The sequence below is a fragment of the Harpia harpyja genome, chromosome 14 (genome assembly GCF_026419915.1).
Source record: "Harpia harpyja isolate bHarHar1 chromosome 14, bHarHar1 primary haplotype, whole genome shotgun sequence".
NCBI lineage: Eukaryota > Metazoa > Chordata > Aves > Accipitriformes > Accipitridae > Harpia > Harpia harpyja.
The window spans coordinates 13,734,900-13,759,106 of NC_068953.1; the positions used below are offsets into that span (position 1 = coordinate 13,734,900).

A 24,207-nucleotide genomic window follows, 5' to 3' on the forward strand; every position below is an offset into this window, starting at 1 on the left:
GCCCCCGTTCCAATTTTCTCTGCATCTAATTAGCAGCTTCTGGAGCCATCTCTGTGTTTCACTCATCAGTACAGAATAGCCAACTTTTGACTTGTGGCCTCCATAAACCTATTTCCTACTGCTGAATGTCCTTCCAAGGATGATTTGCCTGCTGCACTGATGTTGCTCTTGGGGAAGCACAGGAGAGGGACAGCAGTACCACCAAATAACCAGAGACACTGGCTTCACAAGCCAGCTAGTTGCAGGGCAGCATTCCTGATGCCCTGCACACAGCATGGTGACACACCACAGAGTTGCAAGCAGATGTCATTGAGACCATTGCCAAGACCTCAAATCACCAGACTGACACATTTTCTTCTCAAATCACGATCCCCCTTCTAAACCTTCTCGACCTTCTCTTACAGAAGGGCATTATGCTGAAGGAGAAGAAAACAAGTTAAGTCCCTGCCTGTAGAGCAAGGAGAGACCGTGGAGAGCAGCTGGTTTTCCTGAACGCAGGTGGGGAGCTGGGGCTTCAGACAGCAATAACTCTGCAAGCTGTCAGGACACCACAGGCTTGAGGGAAGACAGAGGGAGCAGGAGGTGGACAGCCCCAAACATGGATGGCCCACAGGGCAGATTTAAATAGAACAGGAGCAGGCAGATTAATGCGCAACCTCGGCTGCCCCAAAAGCAACAGCAATCTGACAAAAGGCTGAATAGTTTGGGATGAACTAGTCGGTAGTCCAAGCTCAGCCCTGTCCTGAAACCTCATCTCAAATAACTACCATCCAAGCTGTGGAATAGCTGCTGCTGCCTTGGCTGTTCCACCCACAGGTCTTCTTTGCTCAATTTCGTGTTTTATCCCCACTGGGACAAACAGAACAGTCCCTTGCCGCTAACATTTTAGAAATGATGTGGTTGCCCAGACCCTCCAACCTTCCTTCTCCTGCAGGCCTAGCCATGCCCGCCCCAGGAGAGTGGATTCAGGGAAAAGAAGGTGGCACTATCCCAGCCCACAACATTGACATTTCAAAGTTTAGACATTGTAAACCTATCAGGTTTTACTTGTTTAAAAGTGAGCACCCAAGCCCAGCACCCCCCTGAGGCTCAGACCACCTCTTTTCCCTTGGGAAAGCCAGGTCAACATGCTGTGCAATGTCATCTCCAACTGTGTGCTTCAAGAACACGCATTGGTGCCTTCTGCCTCCCAGATGGGAGCTGTACCTGCATCACAGACTCTCAATGCTGACAAGATTATCCTACAATGCTGAACACTCCTTGCACAAACACAGTCTGGGACCACAGAATTTCTGTGCCATCCTTCTCGATGATGTTAGCTAATCCAACAAAGCACTCTTCTCAGCACAGCCGTACCCATTGCAGAGCTGTGGATAACAAAGCCACTCAGCTATAGGTATGCATTTTTTTACCCATGGCTATCATGATTATAGCAGCAAAACTATAGTTACCTGGGTCACACACCCTGGGTTTGAGAAGCTGAGGGTGCCCAGGCATCATTTCACTACATCTGCAGTTTTCAACCTATCATCTGCAAACTCCATCTACAAGTTCCACCAAAGACAACTAAGAAAAACAAGCCTTTAGCTACAGGTAGCCTCTAGCTCCACTGGAAACTTTAGGGATTCAAAACCAGGTTGAAACACCACTGCATGGTGATCCAAACCACTCAGAGACCTGGCCAGTGATCCCACCACTGTGAGGAAGTCAATATTTACTGGAGAAAATCAAAGGATGGTGGTTACTTCAGTAACCCAACACACTAGAGACAAGTATGAATTATATTCACAGCAGCTAGAGCTGGGGCTGAGACATGTCTACCTGGCATGTGAGACCAGCAGGAGTGAACATTTCCAGATCAGCTCAGGGAATATTCCAAAGAAGACAGAGAGAGTTGGGAAAGAGAGCAACACAGACTCCTGCACGGCTCACTTATACTCTTTCATGGGAGCCATGGGAGCACTGACAGTTGATATCAACAACAGAGATAAAAGACTGATGTCATTAGCTACCAGGCAGCAGCAAGCAAAGAAAAGGATGAGGATGAGAGAGAGAGAGAGAGAGAGAGAGAATAGCTGCTGCCCACCTCACCCAGCTCGATGGACAAGCAGCTCCTCAAAGATGCCCAGTAAGCAGCACTGCTGCAGCAAGACAAAGATTACTCCGTATCACCCAGCTGGGAAACGAGGCTGCATATTGTTTCTGGTTTTAAGGTGAGGTTTTGGGTAGCATAAGGTAGGAAATGGTCAGTCGAGAAAACTGCTACGCTTTCCGTCTCCAGAGCAGGTCTGGCATGGTAAGCACAAAGCAAAGATACTCCACCATACATCAGCAAGAGCAAAACACTCCCTAGAAGATGTCCACTCCATTCCAGCTCCTCCTGGTGAGACCACACCATTGCACATGCTTACATAAAAAGCAGATTTTAAGTCACTACCTTATTTCACAAAAGACACCAAGAAGCTATTAGATGTCAACTTGTGCCTACCACCAACCTAGGCTGTATCTGAACCAGTGACCCAGAGGTGAAAGGCCTATGCCCCATTATCAGTCTCCAGAGACATGTGATCCCCTCAAAACAGTAGGTTCCTGACAGGCATTTTCAAAAGGGCAAAAGCAATTATGAGAGCTTCACAAATCACTTGACAATATGCCCATTATACAATGTATTTTCAGCACATAGCAGCCTTTACACTGGAAATAAATAGAAAAGAGCAGTAGATGGGTGCTAGATGGAAGAACGTTAATTCTCCATCACATTTCATCCCTAATGGACTGAAGTACAAATGTAAGTATGGGCATCACCTACTTTAACTGCCATAATTTGCCCACTTGGTTTGTGGACCATTTTGTTGACAGAACCATAAGCGCCTCGTCCAATTTCTCCAAGGTCTTTCAAGTCCTCTGCTGTAAAATCCCAATGTTGTTCAGGGGAAATCTTCAATTTTCCTGATGATTCAATGCTGTGTGTTCTCAGTCTCTCTCTGTCAAAAATATTGGGAAGCAATTTTTCCACATTTTAAATAGTCTGTAAATTTCTCTTTTCAGCACTTGATTAAACATTAGAAGAGAGGGGTTCACAAAGGCTACAGCAACAATCTGACTCCACAAAGGATTTTGGTTGGGGTAGGGGGTGCAGGGGTGAGGGAAAATGTTAAATCAAAAATGACATACGCTTGCCCACAGCTTCAATTAAGGATAAATTTCTCCAGCTGTGGCATAAAATTCAATGTGTCTCATATAGTAGAGTCATTCTAAACACTCATTTACACAGTTTTTTCTGTTTTGCACAAAATATATCAGGCTTCAAGCAGGATCTGGTAACATGCAGAACCAAGAGCCTGAAGAGCACTCCCCAGCCCCATCTCCCCAAAGCTTCTGCTGCTCTATACCACCACACTCCCACCAACTGTCTCCCTTCTAGTTGGGTTTCTATGCAACACAGGCAAGCTCTTCTGTGTGAATCAAGGGGACTTTAGAAAGAGTTTGCTCTTAATGGAAAACTGCAATTAATTTAAAAAAAAAAAAAACAACATTTTAGGTAATCATTTAATTTACTCAAAAAACAAATAGAGAGCCAATAATTTATATTTATAAAAAACAAGACAAGTTGTGAAAACAAAAACTGCCTGTTCAAGTGTATCTTTACCGAACACCTAAATTAACATTTTTAGGCAAACATTGCTCCTACTTGCTCCGCCAAGATTTGTCCCCAGTAAGGAGCAGACCAATGCCCAAAATTTGTAGGACTGAAGAGTTCAACAGTTGTTTTAAGGTGCCCCCAATTACTCGTTCAAATGCAGCAATGCTATCATTGAATTAGTAGGAAATGCACAAGTATTTTCAACACTTTTCATCTTAAAATGCCATGCAAATTTTCAGGTTTTCATTAATTGATTAGCCGATTCGCACTTCTTAAGTTGTAAAGAAAGCCAAAAGCCTGAGTTTCCCACTTTTGAGTAGCATTAACAGCATTAAAGACAGCTCCCACTCCAGGGCACACCAATCTCACGCAGATATTAAAGCACACAGGTACTTCTGACCACCTTGTGTACAAGGGAGATTCTGTCAAACTCATCCCTTGGACTCTGATCACTTCTCTTAGGCATTTGATCAAGCCACCATTTGCTCACCCAGGGTCTGACCCAACGAGCAAAACATACATGAAGTGTTCAACCAAATGCATAAAGCTTATTGAGTTTATCAGCCAGAGGAATAAACACGTTCTGGCCTATTCCACATGGATAAATGCAACCGTTCATCAACCAGCAGCTGCAAATGCTACCCAGCTGAATGCGATGGTGGATCCAACCATGACCTCCACCAAGTTTTATTTGGAACCTGGGTTTTGTGAGGGCAATGAGGTCAGGCCCAAAGGTCAATTGACTGGAGCAACTATGGTTCAAATGGCTTCATCTGCTGCACTTCAGATTCTCTGCAATGCTTTGGTTTAGCACTTCCCGGGCTTTGAACAGCTGTATGTCCCGAACCCTTGACCTGTTCGATGAAAGCCTTGCTGAACAGCTCCTCTCACCACTTCCATGCTGTGCCTGCCCTGGTCTTTCCTGATCTCTAAACTGCCTAGTCTGAGATTTTCAATCTGCCACTCCCTACAGTGTCCCTCCACTGCCCTTAGGAATAATTCGGGAAACCTACTGACAGTGCTACAATACAGCACAGATGTGACGGACACAGCAGCCCATGGAGCAGAGGTGGCACCCCTTCATTAGCACTATTTACACCGTCTTTGAGTTTCTGTGCATAATAAAACACTGCACTGAGTGGGGTTCTCCATGGAATTGGATTACTAAAGAGCAAGGAATGAAAATAAGGTAGTAAAACAACCCCAAAAAAGAACAGAGGAAAAAAAAGAAAAGAAAAAATGAAAAGAAACATGACCTCCAGACTTGCCAGCTGTCTTGCAGGCAGCTTATGTTGGAAGCTGCATGAATTGGTTACTATCTAACTTCTCGACCATCCTATTTTGTCAGTACCGTAAAAATAGTTCTTCTTTTGATGGAAGAACGTAGGTGAGAAGCATCATGCTAAGGAGGCACCAGCAAATGGGCATTTCCTGCCTACCTCCTGCCAGCTGGCATGCAGGAAGAACCACAACCAGTGAGAGCTAAATCTTGTTCAAAAAGGCAGGGGAAAAAAAAGCAAAGAGGTGTTACCAGGCGGGTGAAATGTGAGATTTGATTTTCTGAGCAAACCTTTTCCATCTCTTCTTTCAAAACAACATTTCATATTGAAGTTCTCATAGAGTTAAAAAATTTAAATGTCGACATGGTTTATTCAAATAAAGCAATTAAACACATCTCCACTCTTCCCTCTGTCTGTTTTTCTGCCCAGGAAACTTTGCTTTTCTTACCCTACATCAGAAGAGAAAGCTAATTTGAATTCATTATTTCCTTGTTACACAAGAAGCCTGTTTCTCCCCAGCTGTAGCATGAAAGCAGATCTGTGCCATTGTTCCCACAGCTGCAGGACGGGTGGTTCAAGCAGCCAGGAAGATGTGAGCTAGGAAATACCCCCTCTGCGGGTCTGCACCGAGTGCTCTCTGCAGCTGTATTCTGGTGCGGAGCAGCAGAGCTCCAGGGGTTTGGATCAAGATGTACCATCACTGTCCACCCACAAAACCTCACGTGTTGGAGCTTGGCTTAATTTGCACTATGTATTTATGATGCCATCTGCCTCATACTGCAATCACAGTTCCTGCTTATCTTTTTTCAAATACCCAGGGAAATGGTCAAATAACCAAATGACAAGTTTGACAGAGTAACAGAGACTTTAATATAGAATTTGCTCATTTAGCTAATTTGTCACATGTGAACAATGCAGTTTTCCTTTAAGCAGCGTGGCCTATCTTAAGGGTCAGTAACTGGAATGCAATGATTACTTTTAGCATCAAAAAACTATGCTTTATAACAGGAATTTTTCAGTGTAAATCAAAATCCCAAGGGATTTCCATGCCAAGAAAGCAGCTCAAAAAATAATGCAAATCTAGAACATAGATTCTCTGCATTGATATAAAATGGGAATTTTCTGATGTAAAACAGAGCGAGGAAATAAGAACAAATAAATCATCAATGCAGTACACCTATTACTAGATTTGCACTGCAGCAGATATATGAGGACATAAATCCACAGGGCGGACATGCCCCCAAAACACAAAAAAGCTTGCATAAACCCTGCACTACATTCTAGTACACTGGATACTACAACAGCTTGCTTCAGAAAACAGAAGGGTAACCACAGAGAACAGTGTCTAGTGAAGGTGAAAAATAATTAATGCCCAGTCCCTTCTTCTGCAACCGATCCGATTTCAGTCCCTGTGTTTAGTGCTTATTAGACTTTGCACAGATGTGATCAGACATATGTCTCCTCTTCCCATTTCATTTTTAAGCTGTGCAATCCAAATCTCTCTAAGGCTGGGAATGTTGGGCAAAATTGGGCATACATTCTGCAAATGATCAGGATGCGTAAGATGGACTTGTGGGACTTAATGTATGATTTAAAAAATAAAATAAATAGCTAAAGAGGGCCAGATACTCCTCAAACAGTTAAAAGTAGTATTTTCAAAGGCACCTCAGGGACTATAGCTCCTGATGGCTTGTTCAGGACTTCAGCTTTCAACTCCCCATCTTGCTTTGAAAAAGTTTTAAAAGAAAAAAAAAAAAAAAAAGATGATAGGCTCAGGAGGTCGTTGCAATTACTGCACTTGAAAGGCGCCAATGTATCAGTCTTACTGCAGATGGTTACTATGCTTGTCACAGCAGTTATTCCAGGGATTAGGAGCACGGAGCAAGACAACAACTCCTCCAAACAGTTGCCCTTTGTCAGAAATGAAAATGTTTGTGGGCCCAGCTTGGCAGGAGGCAGGCGGACGGCTGGCGCCAGGCACCGCAGCCAGGCCAAGGACAGGGTCACACGCATTCAGGACAGGAGGTTGCTCATTGCAAGCTTGGTGAGCTAGACTCACACGGGAAGGTCTGCCACAGCTAGAGGCCCACAAAACCTGCTGGGGAGAACCACAGAGACACCGGGAAGCTCTCGGACAGGCTGTGTTAGTTCCCCGAGCCCTGCTGTTAGCACTGAACTGCAGGGATGCCAAAACTTTTTAAAACAAGCATTTCCTTGGCATGAAAAAGAAGGACCGTGGGGAGAAGCAGAGAAAAGTTGGTGGATTTTTTAAGCAAAACTGAAAGTTATCAGACATGAAGCAAGGCCAGAAAGATGCTGTAGGTAGCTACCTATCTCCTCTTTGTTTTATTTCATTAAGAGTTCTGCAGCACTCAAAGCAGCCCAAAAGTTGAAGTATTCAACATTACAGTTGACATGAATAAAACAAATCTGCAGAGTCAAAAAGATCCAAGCAAACCAGCTGTGCTTCACAAGCCTGCCTAGTGCTGGATTCTTCTAGGAAGTCTCTCATTATAGCTCCTATTTACACTGTGGTTAATGAGAATATACTCTACATCTCCACAAGTTTGGTAAAAAAGCTGCTCAAAACAATGGGATTTTAGAAACTGATTTGTGGTCTATCAGCCAAAGGAATGCTAAGCCACAAATGCTAACAAAAAAGCTTCCTTCTAAACTGCAGGGTTTTAATAACACTGTGCACTGTTCGTAACTTCAGAGTAAAAACATGGCTTATGACGTTGGCTAACACATTTCTACCAAGTCTTTCGAATAGCCCAGAGAGGTTGTAATGGTTCTGTTCCAATGTCTGTTACTTACAAAACAGTTTTCAGACCCTGGAGGCTAATACTAATAAAATAGCAACCCTAGTTTAAATTTCACTGGAGAAAGTCTCCAAAAGAAATGTTCCATTTTTTTCTAAAGGGCTGAAAATGTTGGTGCTCTCACACATCTTTTGGATTCTCATGAGAAGAAATATCTGCTTCCAATAAGCTGTTGGGCAATGGTGTCCTTGCAAGAGGGGCAGAACTAAATTGGTTTTGCTCTGACCCACGTAAGCTGTCCTCAGGCTTAGTTATTTTTAATAAATTCCTCGACGTCAAGAGACACAGAAAACGTGTCAAAGGAAAGAAATGATTTAGTTTTGCATCTCTTACCTACTCAGACTAAAAACAAAAGCACACTTGCTCCCTTTCATAATGACCAAGCGGCAGAAATTCTCCCTAGCATTGCTCTTGCTTTCTATGTTCCTCCAAAACTTTACGATAAAGATATTAACGAAGTGTGGAAGATTGCATAGCCCCTTCCACAGCCCTCAAAGACTTGGTCCAGCACACTCTCAAGGCTGCAAAGGGTCTCCCTGACTTCAGTGGGGTTTGGCTTTCAAAATGTCAATATTTTTTATTAAGCTCTCCTGGTAAACTACTGAGTTACAATGGATTTTGATTAACCCTGCCCTTGACATGGAGGAAACCTCTCAATTCATTGTGATGCAGCCTGTACCGAATTTAACTGAGCACATTAATCTCGAACTCATTTTGACTGGGACATGAGCCAGACTGCAGCACATTCTCTGAACCCACCACGGCTGGGTACTCAAAGCTTACACTAGATTCAAGCATTTCAGAATAATACTGGAAAAAAAACTGAGCTAATTAATTTAAATAACCCTTCTGAGAATTCTGACTCTTTTACTGAAACATGATCTCTCCTGAGCCATGGTCAGCTACCAGAGAAAGAACAGGAAACAGAGACACGAGCACATCCATAAGAATCAACAAAAAAACCCGTATACATACTTTAAATAGTTTGCAAAATGATACTGAGATGCAATATCATTATCATTACACAAAAATCACTCAATGGAATGACACTATTTCTGAGACAAATTCCATTACTTTAATAGATGCCATTTTTGTGGGTATGGAAAATATTTGACAATGGCTAACAGACAGTTAAGCTTACTGTAGCCTGCTGGAAAGTTTCTGGATGAGGTCCGCTTCTCTCCTTTTGAAACTGAACGGGACAATGTGATTACTACCCAGGGTTGCTTGTGTATCACTTCAGCCAGGAAAAGTTGTGAAAATGACAGGAAAACATGGTGCTGTTATCACATGACACAATAACGTATAACACAATACTCAGCTAGTCACACTACCCACGGAGTGCTTAGCATAAGAAATTAGTGAGCTATATATTTTTCGTCCAAATTTCACCTAAGCAACCTCCCCTCATTGGGAGCAATGCAGCTTCTGATGATTTGAGCTGTATTTTAACACATTAAATCATATGCAATTTGTTTTCTTACAGCAATGACAATTATTACTTCCAACTGTATTATTACTATGATTAGAAACATGAATAATTGCATTCAACTTACTAACCAAATACTTCTATGTTAGTGACATGCTGTTTCCCCGAGGCACATCGACCATCACTGCTCTGTTTTTCTTGTGGTCTCTAAAGCAGAACTAAGTAATTTTTTCTTTTAAATCTAGCTTCCATCCTGAATCCACCAATCTAGGACTGGTGGTATCTCCCAGGTGGGCTTGTCATTCATCTTATCCCCTCTCTTAATAAATAAGTTTGCATGACTTGAACATCTACGTCCCTTCTTATTACCTCCAGAGCCAGCCAACTGACAGATAAATGAAGTTCAATTACCACTCTGTATTACAAGACTTCTCTAAGAACAAAAATCAGGTTCTGGATCTCCGAGTCCCTCAAGCTGTCCAGCTTTGGAAATCTCCCTTCCCAATACGAGGACCTGTTATCTCAGAATGTTCGAGTAGCTCAGGCAAGATAGGCTCCTGCTAAGCACTTTGTGGAAGGCACACAGAAAACAAGCACTCAAGTACTTGTACAAATGACCAATGCAGCTATCTACAAACAGTCAGCAATGCAAACTTATGGTTTTGCTCAGCTCCTTGTTGGGAACACTTGAGAGAGGTAGAAAATGAGCACTGTTATTTCATCTACATGAAACATTTCCGTTTCAACTACTTTAACAAGTGATTTTTCTAATTTAAACTTCTGTATGTCATAAAATTCCAACCCTGGTCTGGGAAAGCTAAAACCTCTCCAACTTCTCCTTCAGGATTTATTTTCTATTTGGGATAAAAACACAAAACACTTTGGGCTGCATCACAGCCTGAAATAATATGAAATTCAGTGCCAAGAATGTACCTGGCAGTATTTTTCTTTCTGTGGCAGACAAGGACAGATGGGAGACAAAGAAATCACCTAACTGCAAGACAGAGATTGCTTTTTCAGAGAGATGCAGCTATCATAAATGTGGTGACCAAAACAGACCTTATAACAAGACTAAGTAGACCAAATGTGACTTGTATTTTTAAAGTGCCCCTTCTCTAAGACCTAAGACTCCTATAGGCCAGTGAAAGCAACTGCCTGTTGAAGGTCGCCACGCTCCACGGTCCAGTAGTATGGTGAGATTTTAAATGTTGGTCTCCTCCAAGATGGCTATGTGGAGCACAGTTTTCTCCACTGACTCTCAAGAGCCAAGAGGTGATTTTCTGTAAGCTCTGTAAAGATGCTTAAAGAAAATTAAGGATGCTGTAAGGAGTTAGGCCAATGGCCCCAGAGAATCACCTTTCCCATCTTTCACTGGTATCAAATACCCTCCTAGAACACCAGAGACACAAATCCAGCTGGATTATAGAGGAGCCCTCACACTCCTCAGAAAGGGCAACGACCTTTTCGCTGCTGTAGCAAGAGATATTTGAAACAATCACTTTCAAGTGATCATACTTGTCTCAGCAAATGCATCAGTTATGTTGGTCACGAAGGACAAATTGCTCATCCAGATTTACTCCAAGCATATTTTATATAGGAGGGAATTAAAACAAGCTCAAAGAGAAGACCCTTTAGGGTCATCATAATCCACTGTAGACTGGCTTAGTGATTTGTTCTCTCTTTTCTGAGATTTCCCAAAATGGAGGGGCCTTCACAATGGGAGGTAAGAACATCCACCTGAATCTCAAAGATGATGTCTGTAGTTTTCACCAACATAATATACCACGAACCCAATTCATCTAAGTCCTTTTCAGAAGTGAGTTCCTCAAACAATCAGAATGGCAAAGCCAATTCCGCCCAGCAGGCTAACCCCCACCTCCGTCATATCCATCCAATCCACCACAATCTCCTTTCCATGAGCTCTTTGTACAGCAGCTGCTTTTCGTGGGTACATCGTGTTCATTCAGTCCAGATGCCCTCCACAGTACACGTTGAAAGTCACTCATTTATGCAAAGGACAAAAACAGAAGTTGTTGACAATGACCTGTGGGGTGAAAGCTGTCTCCAAATCTGCAGACTCTCCTCTCTCTATTCTCCATTTCTTGATGTGTACAGAAGACAAAAGGGATGATTGATTCCTTCAGTTTGAACCCACAAAACAGAAGAGTTGGCTCACTTCTCCATGGCCAGGGTAAAATGAAAGATATTTTACTATGAGGTGGCAATTAATGTCTGAAGAGATAAAGGATGTACTCTTGCTCTGATGAAACAACATGTGATCCCAAGTACACAGAACACCAATGAGCAAAGTTTATTCCTACAGCTAGCAATGGCAGTTGTTTATTGGGGTTTCCTGCAGGAATGTGGTTTGCAAGGTCCACATCTGGAAATGCAGCATTCGAGTCCAACTTAAATCACAGATATGAATAGTGGTGGTCCATATATAAAATCCTTTCTGATGTTTCTGCATGTCACACAAGCAGAAAAAAAACCAAACATCTGTGCCTGACCATCTCAGATTAATTGGAGTCCAACAGTGACAGCTACTTAAGGTCAGAAGACAGATACACCATCTCTACAACACAGCAGAGACCACTCCTATACACAGGCACCAAGCTGAGACCAATGTGTAAGCGATGTCCTGCTTTGTTACTTGTAAATAATTATTGCACAATATATTTATCCAAAAAATGGGTAGAGGCCAAACCTGTGTGTGCATGCATATATACTTATATATTCAGAGACATTACATATAATAATCTGCTTCATCTCATTTTCCTCTCCAAACACCAGCAGGTTTTGCATATTAAGCTAGCAGTTACTGTATTTGCCCAAGAAAGAGGGAACATGGGGATATAGGCTCTCTTCAGCCTCAGGAGTTCATCCATGTTTCAGGACACCGGTCCCTAAGACATACAGGATGGGACACCTACTGCTCCTGTTGACCTTGGATCGATCCCCAGCTCAGAACACCAGATTCACAGGTCTAGAAGAAAAGAAGCTAAAGGAGAAAGGCCAAGAGGGCAGTCCATGCTCTCAGATGAGCAACAGCATCTCCTGCTCCCTAATTTTAAGTGAAATCAGTACCATCTGATATGTTTTCAGAGCATGGAGTACAAACTGGTGAGTTCAGATATGGGGATGCTCAACTTCCCCTCTTAGGCAGGACAGCAGCGATGTGCACAGCTCAACAGATCCCTGGGGCACCTTGGGACACAGATAACACACAGGTGCCACAGGGTATTTTTAATCAAAATGCTCAAGTCCCAAAGACTGCTCATCACTGGAGGGAGGAAGGGAGAAATTTTGGCAACTCCTAGTTCCCAGATGGAATTCTGGATCTCACCTGTACTTCTTAATCGTAAAAACTTACTGTTGACTGTAGATAATGAGACCATTTGAAGGCTCAGAGATGGCAATGCATCACACCTTCCCTATGAAGTATATGAAATACGAATTTTAGAATGGCTTACAGAATTTACCAAATAAAATGGTAAAGCACAGACACATAGGTCTTAAAATACTCTGAAAAACACACCGACAGATTCAAATGTTATTGAAAAGTCCAACATGGATGAAGGTGTCGTCCCTATTTTCTCTCTAACCCTCTAGAGAGGATTCAGGAATTTTAGTGTCCAGAATACTTTTAAAATCTCCACGCACCAAGATTTACAACCAGTTTGCATATAAGCATGTACACTGCTGTCCTTGCTAGGGGTTACAGCACCTAGTAATAATGGGAAAAAGGAGAGAAAATCGTGCTTCTGTTATCACAGCAGTATGAAGGGAACAGAAGAGCTGATGCTGACTCTGAAACTACTTGACCTACTTTCACTTCTCTTAAATAAGCATTGCAGTAGTTACATCTTTGTGTGAATTACGCAGCTATGCCAGGACCAGATGTGTCCCTCCTGATGTATGAAGAGGGCTGTAACTCAGGAAGCCCCAGGGTCTACTGAACACTAATGCAACAGCTCTGCTCCTCTGAGACCCAGCACTGCCTCTGAACCACCAGGACTCAAGCAACAGAATTAAAAAAACCCCAAAATTCTTAAACCACACCGAATCCTCTGTAGTCTGAAACCTTGAAGTGCTTTCAAACAAAGGCAGCACCATCCCCCATCTCAAACACAGCAAGGAGACCGAGGGAAATTTCCAACTCTCCAATGGTCAGGACAACAGACATTTCTCAAACTGTCTTCCTCATTAGACCAGGCAAATTATTACTAAAGTGTTGACCTTGTACTCAGGTTTATAAACACAGGCTTTTTAAACCAAGCTGACTAAGCAACAAACAGTCACCCCCTGGCTCTCCTCCAGGCTCTGGAGTGTGACAGGTACCTCCAAAGCAGGAGCTTTGTCCTGAGCAGGCTGCAGGCACCTGTCTTTTGCCATGAGCATGGATGGAATCAAAGATGATGACTTAACTTATATGTCTCAGGGAAGGATCTGGCCAGCCACAGGTCACCCATGGAGCCATGTTATGAGATAAAGGGTAGGCAGCACATCTCACTAAAAGCCAGGCACTAGAAGGAAAGTCTACAGTATACTTCTATCCAAGGGAGACATCGCCCAGCTTTGCTCTTCTGTACAGCCTCTCTGCGTCCCAACACACAGCCACATGAATTTGATGGTGAATGAAGTCGGGTTCAGTTTGAAAGTGAACATTTCCACCTCATTGCTCTACCTGATAATTTTTGAATTTCCATCAAACCAGAATGCTTCACCTTCCTCCACACAACACTCAACTCAGCACTAAAAATACAGTAGTCAGCTCAAAACTGCTGCTCTTCAGAGACTCTGCTCAGACACCATCTTGGTGTCCCTGGAGGAGGAAAACCATGGAGAGCATCACTAAAAACACCTTCACAGGCAGCACAGGATGGCAGCTCTGCCTCTACCCCATACCACCTTCCCTCGCCCAATGTGACAGTGAAAACGGGCCTGAGGAGGCAGTATGAGCGTCAGACACCACACCCTGAATTAGGAAATGTTGCATGTTCATGCCTCGGTGTGTCTCAGACATCTGTGTGCCAACTGCCAGGACCTGCAAGTGACTGAGAACAGCCACCTCCCCACAGGGGCCCGCAGAGGCAGGGTGGTGCCCCAGGCGGCTCTGGGCAGACACAGAAGCCCCCAACCTCCCCTGTCTCTGGATAACCCCCGCTGCCACCACAGGCTCTTCCTCCACTCCCACCACCCAGGCTGCTGTCCCCATCTGGGCAGGACAGGCCAGGTCTTGGTGCTTTGGAAGGTAACTGCCACTACCACCATCTTCTTACAGCCTCCTACCCATCGGTCACTCTTCCCCATGGTGGAAGGGACAGGCCTCCCTTGTGCACCAGGAAGGGGACCAGTTACACACCGCACAGCACGCGAGAGGGTCATGGCTGCAAGGTCAAAATGCTGCTCCCAAATGAGCAGCTCTGGTCACAGCTGTGTGCACACAAGAGCCAGGACAACAGCTCCTAAGTGTGCCGGCGATGGGACAGGTAACAGAGCTAACCTGTAGACCACAGATTATCAGGAGATCTCTGTTGAACTCTCTACCCCGTCACAAGCTTCTGGCCTAACCTTTACCTCTTCCAAAATACAGCATGCCCCAGCTTCCCATCTGCAAAATGGGGAACACAGAGTTTTATGCAACCATTTAGGTTTGCAAAGCTGAATCACTCAGCACATGTGAAGCACTTGGAACCCATGGGAGCCAGATTAGTATATAACATCAGGTTGTATTTGATTTAGACACCCAAAGGTGGGTGATTAGGTTTCCAGAAGTTCTGAGGAGCCCAGGTACCAACAATGTGGCAGGAAGCTAGGGGCTCAGCACCTTTGAAAAATCAATATGAATTAGCTTAATGGAGATACACAAGCTCCAAATTTTGTTTCCAGGCATGGAAGGCCTAAATTCAGAAGCAGAGTGCTGAAATATCAAAACCCTTGCAGACAGAAGAGAACAGTCCTACTAGGGCACTGATGCTCCAAGGGACATTGAAGTTGCTAGAGAAATTTATTTTGGAAGCAGCAGATACCAAAAAGCTCCTCTGCAGAGCAGGATTAGCACCTTAGAGAAATACCAAAACTTAGAAGGTAAGGAGAAAAAAAAAAAAAAAAAAAAAAAAAAAAAGAGATTAATGCAGCACATTCAGGCAAAATCTAATGCTAACTTTGGTAGCACCTTCTCTGAAGAGGCAATCTACTTGAAGTCTGAGATACTGAGCATGGGTATTTTACAAACCATACCACCTCTTTGTCACCTAGGCCACACAGATCACTGGCTAAACGAACTTGTAAACTTCTGGAAGAGACAGGAAGGTTAAAGTACAGACAAAACTCATCAATTTGTCAAGAAAACTCCTGAAAAAAATGTGTAAGAAACATTGCTGTAGTACTTAAACAACGGTGATGTTTGTATTAAAAGTGAAAGTCTGTTTTCCACAGACTCACTCATACATTTAAATGTATTTGCTGAGTCCTTGGAGGTATACATTTTACTTGTGCTTACTTGAAAATACAAGCAAGTTTCCCATTGGTTACATTCAGATACTGCAACTTTCAGGAAATGTTACAGAACAGACACAGAAAATAATTCAAATTCTTAACTGGTACCTTTTACATTGAAACCTATCTCTAAAGCTTCCAGGCATCACACCCTGCGATGGGAAAGTATCATGCAGCAGAAAGGTATCAGAAAACAGTAACAATAAAGATGTGAAATGACTGTGATAGAAATGGGGAACAGACTGAGAAATATTTACAAGAAAATTCACACAAGTAATTGTGAACATGCCAATTTAGGATATTCCACTTTGGTTTTTAATATTTTTTAGAGAAATGGTAGTAACTCTCACAGGTTATTTTCTAATGAACTCAGCCAGCTGTAGGCTATGCAGCTAGAGAGCCTGAAACCACATGCCAGAAAGGTTTAGAAAAGTGTAAGAGTAGATTAAAAGAGAAGTAGACGCTTCAGAGATATTTTGGGACAGCCAGAAAAATCCTTTCCAGGAATAATGACAATCCCTGAACTGTACAGAGAAAAAGGAAACAGCAGAGTCCGACATGCAACTGGACCTCTATCTGCTTTTGAGGAATCCAACCCTGAAGGTCTATTAAACAAACATCTGCCAACACACTCTTGGGGCATCTATCTGGAAAGTGTGTGACTCTCCCAGGTGTCTCAAGGAGAAGAAGGTCCACATGGTGCACCTCTGGAAGCTTAAGTCACAAAGAATCCATGAAGACACCCACATGCTACAAGGAGGCTACAGAGTCCAACAGGCCACCAGACAGTTCAGAAGCTGGGTTTGTGAGCATTAAAAGACACCATTTCGTCACCTTTCCAGATGAGACTGCAACGCTCTAGTGTTCAAGTTCTAGAGAGGTAGCATCTCTGACAGCCAAGAGACTTCCCAGCCAGCAGACAGGATACTCGAGCAGCAACATGCTGTGAACCAGATGCCAAACAAAATTCTTTGTGCATGCTCATTTCTTAGCAGGTGGATCTAAATTCTGTAGTCCGAAGTCAAGATCAAGGCATCACTGCACCAGAAGAGTACAACACTTTCCAGAAAACCAAAAAACTCCTCTAAACCCAACCAAACAACTTAGTTCAGCGGATGCCAGCAATGGCCAGCACAACACAGACAGCTGCTAGGCAAACCTGCCACGGACAGCTATACAGTCACATCTCGCCGCATCATTCCCATGTTAGTGTTATTTGAACCTCCTTTCAGCAAAGGCCACCAGCTGCAAGTAGCTCTGTAGAGCTTACACGTAGATAATCGAGTAATCTAGTTTTGTTTGTGGCCTAAATCCTACTTGGACACAGAATAGATGAGGTAAAAGGTGGGATGCTTTTCAGTTGGTTGGAAATAGCGATTGAAAAACAATGGGTTGGAAGTTTAAGAGCTCACCCTAACCACGGCTTGTGTCCTCCAGCCTCTGCAATTGTCTGCTGCAGGGAAAACAAAGCATTTGTTAATCTGGTCTAAATCAGAAATACAGTCTGAACTAATGAGAACCACGGTCTCAACTGACAGTTCTCCATAGCCTCCACTGTTACCCAGCCTGCAGAGCACAGCAATCACACAGAGCCTTGCTGACTTTGACCAGGCACAAGCAGGAGCATACACTTCCCCAGACTGGGGCATCAGCTGTCAGTAAAACACTTGCATCTTCTCTAGACTGCATCCTTTCAAGTAAGAATTTTACTCCAACTACTCTCTGTAATTCAGGCTCTATTCTGCCTTTACCCTGTATAGATCACATGTAAAATTATGTATATCACTGTGCTAGATACCCTGCATACAGGCTACGTGGTATGCTGTACCTAGACAAAACCTCTCATTGCACTTATAAAGTGGATTTGGTGGTAGCAGTCATGGCTGAACCAAACAAGACACACTTCCTCCATAGCTCCATCAGTCACACGCAGTCACAGAACCAGAACAGACCTTCCCTTCCAACCTCCTGCCTCACTCCCTGCTGCTCAAAACGTCATCCCGGGGCCCTGCCCACCTGCCCCACAGGAAAGCCATTCACAGCGCCTTTTAGTTTCAATAAGGGATGTGTCAGCCCTCAGCATCACCAGGAAGGGAGATTTCAGGGAGCCATAGCCCAAATTCTAGCAACTAGAAAAGTACCTCCAGTTTCTAATCTCATTCAAAGCCACCCTGAGTCAGTCTCCTATTTAAAGGTCACTTCAAAGCCCCTTGATTTTAACACATGTTCTAACTCAGAAAATATTTAGGGCAAAACCCTAGCAGCACTGGAGATGCAAGAGGTTTTTGCCACTGGCTCCAGTCTGAGCACTTGTGGCCTCTGCTCTGCTAGTCTCCTCCTCACTTAGTTTCCTGGTCATCTGTGACAAAGGCGACCTCCTTCAAGACATCCCAACACAGCTGGTAGCAGATGTATTGGGAAAGGTGAAGAAGGGAGGTGTCCTGGGCAGGGGCTTGGGGTGCTGTGGGCTAGGCAGGGACGGGACAGGAGCAGCGGGGCCATGCCACCCGCTGCCACTTGGCCACTGCAGTCCTCACCAGCTCAGCTACAAGGCCATCACAGAGACAGCACAGCAAAGCTCAGAGGTCCCAACCACTCAGCAGGTCCTCCTGCTCCTGCATGTGGCCTTGCATTCCTACGTGTTGCTCTGTATCGTGCCCTGGCACCCACCTCTTGTGCTCCCTGTGCACCCATGGCAGCACACTCCTACATCCTGGAGGGATGCAGCCCCAACCTGAGACCCAAACCATAAGACATGGCTCAAAACCACTGCAGATGGGAAAGAAAAGACAAGGAGGGCAGGAAAAAGATTTGGGAACCCATGTCACAACTTTCTCTATTCAGTAGTGTTTAATCTATGCTCTCTCCCCCTGGAAATAGTATTCCAGGGCACAGCCTATATATTAACAAAAAGCCTCTACCCATGAGAGCAGCAGAGCTCTGGTAACAGCCTCCGGGCAGGAGCGCAGCAGGCATGATACTCGCCAGGCTACAGAGGGTATTCTGTGCCACGGGATGTAAGGCAACTGGGAAGCCCTGGTCAAGAGCCTTAGTAACGCCACGTTTTGCAATTGAGATTCCACGGCCTTTGAAATCATTCCTCCAGATAACATGCCATTAAAATCAAGGAACTAGCATGAATGGAGTCAGAAATCACACACAGATCACTTGGGAAACCTCCCTGTGGAAACCACTCCAAGTCCCTTCCAGCCCACATGTGCATCACCCCTGCTCACTGGAGCTAAACTCCAACCTGGCTTACGGTGATTCCCAAAATGGTTTCCTCCACACTCCCCAACTTCTTCTCCAACGTTCCTGAGATCTCTTAGACCGAGAAACAAACCCTAAAAAGAAAGCCGAACTCACACCTTGATGGGGTACTTGGGGTCTGTACCCATTTTACCATGGTACAGAGCCTCGGCACTGAGGAGGAGCATGGTTACACCCAATATCCTGAAATTTCCAAAGCCACCTCTGGCATGACATGCCTTCCCTCCTCAGCAGCAGTGTCTTTGATCCAGTGATGCAGTTTACGCAGAGGTTTCCTCCCTCCTAACACACACATGGGCATGAGAAGCCCCATTTGCTCCTTTGCTTTCTGTCTACATAGTAAGAAACCACACTCTTACCTGAACATCCACCAATCCAGCCTGATCTGTTCCCCGACCAAAACCTGTTAATTAAGCAAAATACAGCTAATAGACAATTTACATCTCATGGCAGCTGCAGGTCACTGCTGACTGCCTCCTCTTGTGCCCCAGCCAGAGCCTGGCACAGGCAACACGCATTTGATGACAGGACCCTCTGCCTTCCTGGAGGCAGGAGCAATGGGACACCTCTGGATCGGTGGATCCAAGTCACAGAAACCCAAATTTCGTGCGAGAAATTGACCTCTCTGTTATCTTCAGATCCACCCATCCAGACCAACAAGGTCTGCACAGGGAAATCCCCAGCAGTGTTGAGCCAGCACTCATCTCGGAAGGGCACCGAGGCCACTCTGCTCTATCAGGCTGAGGAAGAGAAGTGACTCAGTGAACAGAAACAAACCCTGCATCCGGAACGCATCTGGGCCAGGAGGTCTGGAATATCCAATTCAAATCTGAGGTCTAGAAAGGTTTCTAGACAACAGAGGAAAAAACATTCCAGCCTCTCTGAGAAGCAAGCAGGAGATGCAGATACATCACCATGATGCACCAGCTGCAAGACAAACACTTGAGAGAAGCGTGCAACCAGAAGATGTGAACATTGCTTTTGAGGAACAGCATCCACTATAGACAACACAAAGGACATGAAGATGAATCAGCTGTATCCAAGCTTGGTCAGCCTCAACACAGAGAAAGCAATCCAACCAACAGCATCCACTTCTTTCAAACAGAAATGGCTGTTACAGCTTGTAGCGTCCCAAGAAAGCTTTAGCACAGACACATCACCATCATTTTTGACACTTGAACGGCTACCATATCCAACCCAAAACACTTCCAAGCCTTCAGAACCAGTTACACCATTCACCAGCCCAGGATCCAACCCCTGCCAACAACTGCAACTCCCATGGAGACAGAGCAGCACCTTCTTAATGGACAATGTTGACAGTCACTTGCACAAACATGAAACTTAAGATGTCAATGACTAACAATGAAAGCCCTTCTGTGCTAGACAGGAACCACTGTGACTTCCAGTGAATCTGAGACAGAAATCCATGTAGATAAACACAGAAAGGTCAAATCCCTATAGATGGCTGATGGTGGGAACTCACTAGCTGAGACTAAGTCCTTTATTTAATGGACTAGGGAGGTTTGAGAGAGGAAAGAGCCCCAGATGGGGTTCTACAGAAAATTGTTACAGGGGTTTGATGATGTGATGAGACACAAAAAGTGACTATTTAAATGCTAGCTCTACAACCAGTAAGAATATTCTATTTCAGAGAGGAAAAGAGAGAGAAGGAGAGGGGAGGACTTGCTGGAAAGGTACTTGGGATGGTAAGAAGAATCATCTGAAGTACTCTACATAAAATTCCTAGATGTTGTAATTACCGTTGATAACTCATCAGAAACATGCTTCTAACTCAATAAAGGCTTGCTTGAAAAACCCCAGCATAAAGAAGCTACCAGAAAAAAGGAACAGACCCCAGAAGGTATGTCCTGGGGAAGCAGAAGGCACTGAGCTCAAGGAGAGAGGCAGCGACATGCAGAGCCAAGCAGAAGCAGCCTATAACCAGGGACACCCTGGAGAGTCCAGTCAGCAGGGGAAGCTGCAGGTGCAGTTTCTGAGACTTGCCACTGACAAAACTCTTGAGACCTGCTGGGGAACTTAGAGAGGAAAAATTTGGGATATCTTTGCATGCTAGCTGCATTCTGCCACATGTACAGGCTGTGGGTGCATCACCCATCCGTCTAGATTGGTGGATCTGAGGATACAAAGCTAATATTTTCTGTGATGACGTACTACTGTTACTTATTAGCGTCAGGAACAGCTCTGTGCCACACTTGCATTCAAACTTTGGATAGAGATATCCTGTACCTAGCTGTCTAGAAAACCCAGTGAGAGCTAATCACTGCATAGCTCCCTGACATCTCCATGTTGGTAGAATGATAATCCTCAAAACTTTGTTTATTTTAGTGCTGGGGAAAAAAAAAAAAAAAAAAAAAATATCTATCACAGTTATGTCTTTCACAAGTAACACAGAAACAAGAACTTCTCTCTAACAAAAAGTAATAAGCACTGAATAAAGAGACAGGAAAATGACAGTAAATAGGTCTGGAAATTAATTATAGGCATATCTTGCATTATTAGCTATAATTTATCTCAGTTTAATCAATTCTGGAAGGCAGTAGCTCCAGTGTAAAGCAGGAAGATCCCAAATTTAACCTTTTTTTAATTCTGGGCGAAAGAAAAAAATCTACAGTAACTCAAACTGACAGATTTGAACAACCTACAAATAACTGAAGTAATCAAACTGCATTTAAAGTAATGCTGCGTGTTGGCTAAATAATTTTGAAGTTGTTCCACTAGTTGTGCCTTTGGCTTTATACTCACATGTGTGGATTTTGGAAAGGAACTCCAGAAGTGTTTAGAGTAAATCTTGCTGTGGACTTGAAAGGTGGATTTGCAAAATTTAACTTCAGCGCTTTGCGTTTACCTGGGAGACAATGAACATAAAGTAAACTTTTTGTCAGCAACAAAATATTAAGAGCATCTGGAAATAAACAGAAAAAATGACATATTGTAAGAAAAGGAAAACGCATTTCACAACAACATTAGCAAATCATAGCTTGTGTTAGAGACACAGGAATGGAGAAATGGAGTCAGCTCTCACCCTGAGGTCTTCCCCTGTCTCATTCCAAGTCAGATGCCAAAGTGAGGTGTCCAAAGCACCTCCTGTGACAGCTGGAGTACCAGCATTGGCTACCAGCAGCCACGGGGCACCTCCACACCAGGGCCCTGAGCAGCCTCCACAGACAGCCACTCCTTTAAACAGATCCATGCTGGCAGGCTCAACTTCAGCTACAGTAGCAAACATGCCCAACTTGCTCGGCACAGCCTGGGCATGCCACCAGACCCAGGGCAGGTGGCACTGAGGAGGGAAAAGGGCACCTTGGGATGTCTTTTATGTAACACCCCAACCGTAGGAGGGCTGACAGGGTTCCTGACCCTCCTCAGCCTAACGCAAATGGAGTTAACCAGGCTTGAGTGAGGATGGAGGAGATCTGCTGTGCGCTCCTTCTGCCAAGTGGGTCGCCAAGCAGAGCAAAATTCAGCCCATCAGAGGGGTGACCAGGTGAGAGAAAGCTTTGCTCTGCAGCCAACTGAGAAAGCATGGGGAAAAAGAAAATAAATAAATAGTAGGGTGGGAGGGGCCCAGGTCACCACTTCAGCCACTGGCTATGTATTTTTCATTGAAGTTGAGATGACCTGCTCAAGCAACAGCAGGATCAGGGACTATGAAGGGAGATGTCCCTTCCCAGTCCTCTCACTGAGCTGCAGAAGACCCTGTCTTGCTCCCATTCAGCCACAGGAAAACTGCACTGCTCTCCACCAAAACACACCGAGATGGGGACCTCTTCTACCCCACCTTCCGAGGAGCCTGCAACTGAACCCCCCCGGGCTTCCCACTGCCTGGGCGATGTCTTAACAACTCACTACTGCTCATCCCAGGAGGCACCGGCCACCTGAAGCTAGCACAATACCTGGATTCCTCCAACAACCTTCCTTTGCCTGAACCCTAGAGCGGGTGTTGTATTCGCAACCATCTCACAGCCCTCCTGGGAAAAGCCAGAAGGCACCATCCTGCTCTGCAGCATTCCTCTACCTTGCACAAAGAGGTGTTTTGGATAACTCAAAGACCAAAAAAAAAAAAAAAGAGAAAAAACTAGTTACAGGTCAAAGCACTTTACTGCAATTTCAGGGCATGAAATATTACAAGGATCAGAGAATAATTCAGGTTGGAAAGGACCTTTAAGATCACCAAGCCCAACTGTAAACGTAACACTGCCAAGTCCACCACTAAACCATGTCCCTAAGTGCCACATCTACACATCTTTTAAATACCTCCAGGGATGGTGACTCCACCACTTCCCTGGGCAGCCTGTTCCAGTGCTTGACAACCCTTTCAGTGAAGAAATTTTTCCTACTATCCAATCTAGACCTTCCCTGGAACAACCTGAGGCTGTTTCCTCTTGTCCTATCACTTGTTACTTGGGAGAATAGACCAACTCCCACCTCACTAAGAGAAGCACAGAATCATTCAGGTTGGAAAGGACCTTTCAGATCACTTTGGCAACACACATCTAAAACCAGCTTGATAAACCCAACAAACCTCAGAATTAAGGATGCCCTCAAAAGAAATACACACACCCTGCAGTCTGGAAGGTGCAGGAAAGCTTGTGGCCAGCAAACACCCATCTGCACCCAGCTGAGGCTCCTTAACACCTGCCATCCCAGACAAGTTCAGCTGGATGCCAAGTTACAGGTTCAGATATAGTTGGGTTAAGTTCTGCCTTGAGGTCTCGCTGCACGGGTGCTGCTGCTGGCATTACCCGACCTACAGCACATCGAGCTCCGCAGCGAGACTCCTATCGCTCCCTGTTTGGGATTTCCACGTAGAGATGACCACCTATTTCCTCTGTCACACCTTTTACTTTTAAATTGCTGGTACATACTTTCAGTTTTGATACTGCTGCAATACAATAATCTGGAAGTATCTGCATACAGGTTGCATTTTCTAAATATCACCTAATTTGTTACACAAACACCACACAAGAAACTTGTACAAAATCCAACAGCATGAAACCAATTATCCAAAGCTTTGTATCAACCACCTAAAATAAACAACACATCACCATTTTTTGGTGACAATTCACCAGCAGATTTCCATAAGGTCCCAGTCAATGATACTGGGCCTTTCATCACTAATAATGGTGGAGAAGAGGGAAAGCGAGGATGCCCAGCCTGAGTACAACCGGTTTGGGTGAGGACTGCTGCAGCACAGAGCTAAACACTCCCAATGGATCCTTCTTGGGTATGGTACCCAAAACC

At 44.4% G+C, this 24,207-nt stretch overlaps 1 protein-coding gene across 4 annotated transcripts in view; it reads right to left on the reverse strand.

The window, feature by feature from the left end:
- MAP2K4 (mitogen-activated protein kinase kinase 4) overlaps nt 1–24,207 on the reverse strand; it is a 105,647-nt gene that overhangs the window by 43,949 nt on the left and 37,491 nt on the right. For 2 of the 4 annotated variants that reach the window (XM_052809068.1, XM_052809069.1), the window contains exons 2-3: nt 21,709–21,811; nt 2,810–2,984 (exon numbers count right to left, since the gene is read on the reverse strand). In XM_052809068.1, the coding sequence (XP_052665028.1) occupies nt 2,810–2,984; nt 21,709–21,811 (278 nt within the window). Of the gene's footprint in view, nt 1–2,809; nt 2,985–8,886; nt 8,983–21,708; nt 21,812–24,207 lie in introns of all 4 variants that reach the window. The other 2 variants (XM_052809067.1, XM_052809066.1) reach the window with 2 other exon arrangements.